At 32.7% G+C, this 6,308-nt stretch overlaps 1 protein-coding gene across 1 annotated transcript in view; it reads right to left on the reverse strand.

Annotated features, from left to right (window-relative positions):
• The window catches only part of PIK3CB (phosphatidylinositol-4,5-bisphosphate 3-kinase, catalytic subunit beta), a 114,139-nt gene that overhangs the window by 68,192 nt on the left and 39,639 nt on the right, over positions 1 to 6,308 (reverse strand). The window contains exons 7-9 of the mRNA XM_012664529.1: positions 5,322 to 5,573; positions 4,298 to 4,394; positions 764 to 894 (exon numbers count right to left, since the gene is read on the reverse strand). Of these exons, the coding sequence (XP_012519983.1) occupies positions 764 to 894; positions 4,298 to 4,394; positions 5,322 to 5,573 (480 nt within the window). The remainder of the gene's footprint in view (positions 1 to 763; positions 895 to 4,297; positions 4,395 to 5,321; positions 5,574 to 6,308) is intronic.

A 6,308-nucleotide genomic window follows, 5' to 3' on the forward strand; every position in this document is an offset into this window, starting at 1 on the left:
ATGTAAATGTTATATAATATAATGTCAATCTTTAAAGACAGCTTGTTCTCAAATGGATTAAGAAAATTAAAGAAACTTTGTTTATATTCTCAGAATTTGCTCAAAGATTTCCTCATAAAAATTAGCCCCAATCATACCTGAAACAAGGATGCCAAACCTGAATATAAAACATATTGATAGCTCAGTTCTCTTAGCATGTAAATTATCACAGCCCTATTTTTAGCCCCTACCAGATAATCTCTTTATCCCCAAGATATGCAGTTTGTATACTATGGAAATGTATTTAGAAACGGAAGTCCTTGATATACTTTATACAAAATAACTACCTTAGGAAATCCTATTAACAGTAATAGTCATCAAAAATCATTTGTTTTTTGAATATCAACTCTAACACAGCAGTTTTACCTTCAATCCCTGAACCAACATGCTGGGCATGTTTCACTGAACATTTCATATGTTCAGAGTTATATATGGATACATTAATAGCCCCTTTTAAGTTGAAAAAGACCTCAGAACATTTATGCTTTCCTCATTTTATAAATGAGGAACCTGAACTCCAGAGATGCCGTGTCTTACTTGGTCAGTGGTAAAGCCAAGACTCATAAAGTTAGAGGGCTCCCTGCTCCATGGTCTTTCCACTGAACCAAGCTGTCAATGTGTGGGAAGTTGCGAAAGAGAAACAAACATATAGAGCTTAAACTCTAAACATATAGAGCCAATTCATTTATTTCATGCATAGTAACCCTTTAAATAATTAGCTTACCTTATCGAAGGGAGGGTAATAATAAGGTTGTTTTTTATTCTCTGGAAATTTAATATGCAAAGCTGTTGCATTTTCAGTATATGGATTTGTTTGAACAGTTCCCATTGGATTCAACATTTCTTCAAGTTCATCTAAAACATGCAAATAATTTTGATCCTTAAGAAAATGTCTTTGAAACTAAATTTTTTAAAAAATTGTAATGGATTTCCTCTCCTGAAAATTACTTAAAAAATGTGTCAACTAAGGAAGTTTGGCAGACAATTATATTAATTAGCCTCTAATATTCTGTGAATGCTTGGAACAAAATTTCAGGATAAGTTTGCATACATCTTTAAAATGAGAAATTAACAAATATGAATGGCTACTTTACCTCTTTCTTCAAATTTGATTAAGTATTCTCAATCTTAAAAAAAAACTTAATTGAAACTGCTCTTCCTCCATCAAAACTAGGTGGCCCACAGGAATTATCATTTCATTACTGCATACGGACTTCTTAATCACATACTGTCTGGTTTACATGGTCATCACAATACCCAAATTGCTATTTTGAGAGTCATCAATAACTTTCTTCTTATCCACTCCAATGTTAATGCTCCTTTATTATCCTGTAACTGCTGACACAAATACTTTCTGTAGTAGTCTCTTTAATATGCCATTCAAGTGGTACTCATTTTACTTCACCAACTGCTTCTTTGTTCAAGGTACTCCTTTCTCTCTTTTTTCCATCACCCTAAATACGGTCCATTCACAGTATTGTGCATGGGCTCTGAGAATTTCAATGTAGTGAGAAAACCCGTGAGTTCACATTATATAACTTTCTAATTTCACAGATAAGTAAACTCAAGATGAGAGGATAGAATTAGGAGTACAACCTATGCTCAACCTTCTCCAAAGTAACTTTTCTTATACTGATTTTAGCATATTTGTTCTCTCTGTACTTTCTAAGGAAAGAAAGATAAGGTCCATTCTATCCAGACCCAATTTCAATAAAGTATGCACACTAGAATTGTCTCCAAAAGCTAGAAAATCTTTACAAGGTTCAGCTCCTTAATCCTTTGCTCATATTGTTTAATATTTTCTCATCTCACAGGGTTCGATTTTCACTTGGAGACAATTCTTATAATTTATACACCTCTAGAGTGTCTTTCTCAGCAAATTACAATTCCATACTTGTGCTCTCTAGTAGCATCATATTAATACTTACTTGTCCTATCAAATGCAACCTATTTAAAGTCAAATAGAGCATTTTAGTACTTACCAGCCCCTCAACCCCAAACATAAGGTAACCTTTTTCAAAAGTGATCACAAAAAGGGGACTCTTAAATACTACAAATAGTACAAACTGGTACAATCTCTATTAAAGAGCAATTTGTGATTATCTATAAAAAAAATACAAATTCATTTACTCTTTAACTCAATAAACCCACTTCTAGGAATTTACCTTAGATATATACCTGAATATAAACAGGGTTATTCATTATAGCACTGTTTGCACTACCAAAAGATAACTCTGCTTCCAAAAAAAAAAAGAAGAAACAGCAGCAGTTCTCTATGTAGAAAGATATGGTGAATAAGGCAAAGAGTAGGACATTGTACAGAATATGCTGTATTTTGTGTTAGAACAGGGAGAAAAATAGGAATCTAAATTTGTTTTTCCTAATGTATACATGAAGACTTCTGACAGTGAGACCCCATCTCTACAAAAAATAGAAAAATTAGCCCAGCATGGTGGTGTGTACCTACAGTCCTAGCTACTCAGGAGGCTAAAGCAGGAGAATCACTTCAGCCCAGGAGTTGGAAGTTGCAGTGAGCTATGATGACTCCATTGCATTCTAACCCAGGCAACAGCGTGAGACCCTCTCTCAAAGAAAAAAAGAAAGAAAAAAGAAAAGAACCACTTCTGGAAAGATACTAAAGAACCAATAAATGTGATTATGATGATGTAATAACTCAAGATGAGAGGATTATTTGTAGCTCTTTTGTTTCTTGCTTTCACCTACTAGGATAAATGTGACAATTCTAGAGCTGACACAGCCTTAACTATGTTCATTTATTATTCTTCATTAGACATTTTCTTAGAGATGAAGTCAGGTTCACAGTATGCCAAGTTACATACCACCAAAAATTGTCATTTTTATTAAAAATACCAATCAAGTTGCTTTGTGATTCTGGAGAATATGTGTGAGTTAAGATTTTCAAGAAAGTATAATGTTGAAATGCATAACTTTCACTCTATTGTGAAAATATATTTCCTCATAAGAAATATGTCAAATACACAGAGCTCTCCTATATTTGGGAGAAAACGTGGTTAGTGAAAATTATTAGAGGTATATATAGTAGAAGGTAAGAATAGGAGAATATATACATACAAAAACAGTAGAATGTGAGGAGTTTATAAATATTTTCAGTAACTGACTATACAAAAATAACTTCAAGTAACTGCTAATATATGAACATTTTCAAATGTCTGTCACTTACAAAATAATTAGCAAATTCAAATAAGTACACAACTTTACTAGATACATTAACAAACTATGAGGACAGAAGAAAAGAGAGAGAAAGGAAACTACTATGATAATGTAAAGTTTATAATAAAAATTCCAACATTTGGGAAAGCAGTATGGAATAATGGAAAGAGTTGAGCAGTGTTTCCTTCAAATCCTAGGTTTGAACCAATTATATAAGATTGACTTAACTTATTTTCTCTGAGCTTCACTTTCTTCATCTCTAAAAATGAGAATAAAACCATCTACCTCATTTGATGAGGGTACTTTGGGTAGTATTTGAGAAACATAGACATGTGGAAGGTGCTCCTCTTACCTCAAATTTCAGGCTAAAGCCAATAAAAGAATAAGTGTTTTTACCATTTCTCCCAATCTAGTGTATGTTCCTTTTTCTAGTCAAGAGAATTAGTACGAGTAGGAGCAATAAAGGTTGTTGTAAAGAAGACAAACAGTTCCTTAAGAGAAGTTCTCAAAAAAAACCTATATAAATAAAATATTTAAAGACACATTCAATAAAATAAGAAATATACGTGGAAACAGGTTTTGACCACTGTGTGTCTTGGCAGCACCGTGACTCAAAGAAGTTTAGACTATTTCATCCCTCAGTACGGAAATGAATGATAAGAATGAAAGACGGAGCTGCTCACTGCGAAACTTAAAAGTTAAGTCCCAGGACCAGATCAAGACACTCTGTAATGCGCTAAATGAACATTTTGTTAGTAATATTGGAATTATCTTTTATTATTAGCACAATTGTGGTACATTATTTGTGTGAACTACTAACTTGTTAAAGTAACCATTTAAAATATAGACCAATTTTTTAAACAAAAAAAAAATACACACTCGAAAAATCACTTTATGAATATATTAGAATAATTTATGTAAATCTGTTTTAGAATACATAACAAAGACATAAAATGATGGTTTATTTATTAAATCAAAAGAATGGTGAGCCATAAAGAAACTTTAATTAGTCCACATGCCAAAGTTAGTCACTCTTTAACACTAAGAATAAGGATGTAAATCTTACCAGGAAATGAAGACCAGCTGTGCAATATTATGTCTCCAGATCTCAACTGTCCTTTAAAGTCAAAAACCATTGTATTTACCCATGCTACAGGATAATGCTGTTGAAAAAGATACCACTGCATAAATATGCTAAGAATCAACTTTAAGGTATAAATATGTTCATGTCCTTTGTTTAAATATTAGTTCTAGAAAGTTCTAAATGATTTCCAAAATAATCACGCAAAATGAGAATTAGATGTACATGAAAAAATGCTCGACATCTTTATAATGGTTAAGAAAAACCTGAAAAGCCAATTAATGTCCCAGAATAAAACAGTATATCCAAAAAATGAAATATTTACTATATAGCCCTTGAAAATGAAGAATTTTTAATGATTCAAGAAAAAATATGTGATATAATATCAGGATACATGTTTATTTTATTATATTTATTTTCTTAGAGACAGGTTCTCACTTTGTCACCCACGCTGGAGTGCAGTAGTGCAATCATAGCTCACTATAACCTTGAACTCCTGGGCTCAAGTGATCCTCCTGCCTCAGCCTCCCAAGTAGCTAGGACTACAGGAGCATGACATGGTGCCTGGCTAATTTTTTTTTTTTTTTTTTTTAATAGAGATGAGGTTCTTGCTATGTTGCCCAGGCTGGTCTCAAACTCCTGGCTTCAAGCAATCCTCCCCCTAGGCCTTCCCTTCAGCTTGCATAAATCTTACTGTGGTAGGAGGCAAATCTCTAAGTATTGAAGAATTTATTTATATCTCTTAAAAGGAGGCACTAAGCTGGTAGGACTTTTATGTAGACATTTAAACAGATTAATTTGGCCACAGTGTATCAAAAAATCTTATACATAATCAAACACTTTGAGAACTCTGTATCAGAGGAGAAAAAAAACACCAAGAAACTAAGCCTTCTATGAAACTTATTTTTAGAAGAATGTATGATGATAACCAGAGGAAATGCTTACATTCCCATGTTAAGAATAAAAGAACAAAAAAATTTGTATATAATAAAAGAACACTAATTATTACCACTTTTCCAGCTTTCCGGATGGTCTGATATTTAGAGGGATTAATAGTTTTAGTTGATTTTTTTGTTTTTACTTTATCCAAAACTGCATAAACAGCAAAACATAATCGAGCCATTCTTGGCAAGTCACAAGTATTAATATCAAATTCCAGTGGTTCATTCCAAATGTGATCATTTTTCCCTGATATCTCTGAGCTTACGATGGTTTTACACAGGAGCTCGGTACCATGAAAAAGACCAGCCCTGACGTGAACCTGTAATGAAGAAGACAAAACAAATACAAAATCATAGTATTTATGATGTATGTATTATGATATATCATTGAAACATCTCTATTTTAGAGAATAAAGAAATATAATGGGAGAAGCAGTACACCGACTTTTAGAAAGCCTATTTGTCCACAGAACCACCAGACTGTAATTAATCATTGTTCACTAAAGTACAGTTAGTTTAACCTACTTTTCACTTTCTAAGTAGACCAGCTACAAAATCACATACTGGTCCAAATGCTGGGGGCCTCAATGGTTTAAACAGATCTAAAGAAACCAAGATAGTAAGTGTAAGCACATTATCATATACTAACTTCCACTGACTTCACTTACTTTGAGTCTTGTGTTACTCTTCTGCATAGCTGGGAAAGAATGGATGAATGAGAAGGCTCGAAAGTTTCTATTTCTAAATAACTTATGAATTTGTCATTGTAAGTCAAGAGCCAACTAAAGATATTCTATTCATATCTATAATTATCCTACACATCACTCTCCTTCATTTTTCACTAAAGGCCCAGGTCAGGAGTGATGCTGGGTATATGTAAAATGTCCCAGAAAAGTTTACTCAGTCATTGTATAGTTTTTAAAAGAAGATACAACCTAATTATCTTCAATTTAAAAGTGAGTGGCAAAGTAGAACTAAAACAAAACAGCAGTGAAACACAGAGATTTACCTAATATACTTTACATAATTTACCTAATAATATACTTTTAAGGTCA

Source organism: Propithecus coquereli, unplaced genomic scaffold, assembly GCF_000956105.1.
Source record: "Propithecus coquereli isolate 6110/MARCELLA unplaced genomic scaffold, Pcoq_1.0 Scaffold12, whole genome shotgun sequence".
NCBI classification, from domain to species: domain Eukaryota; kingdom Metazoa; phylum Chordata; class Mammalia; order Primates; family Indriidae; genus Propithecus; species Propithecus coquereli.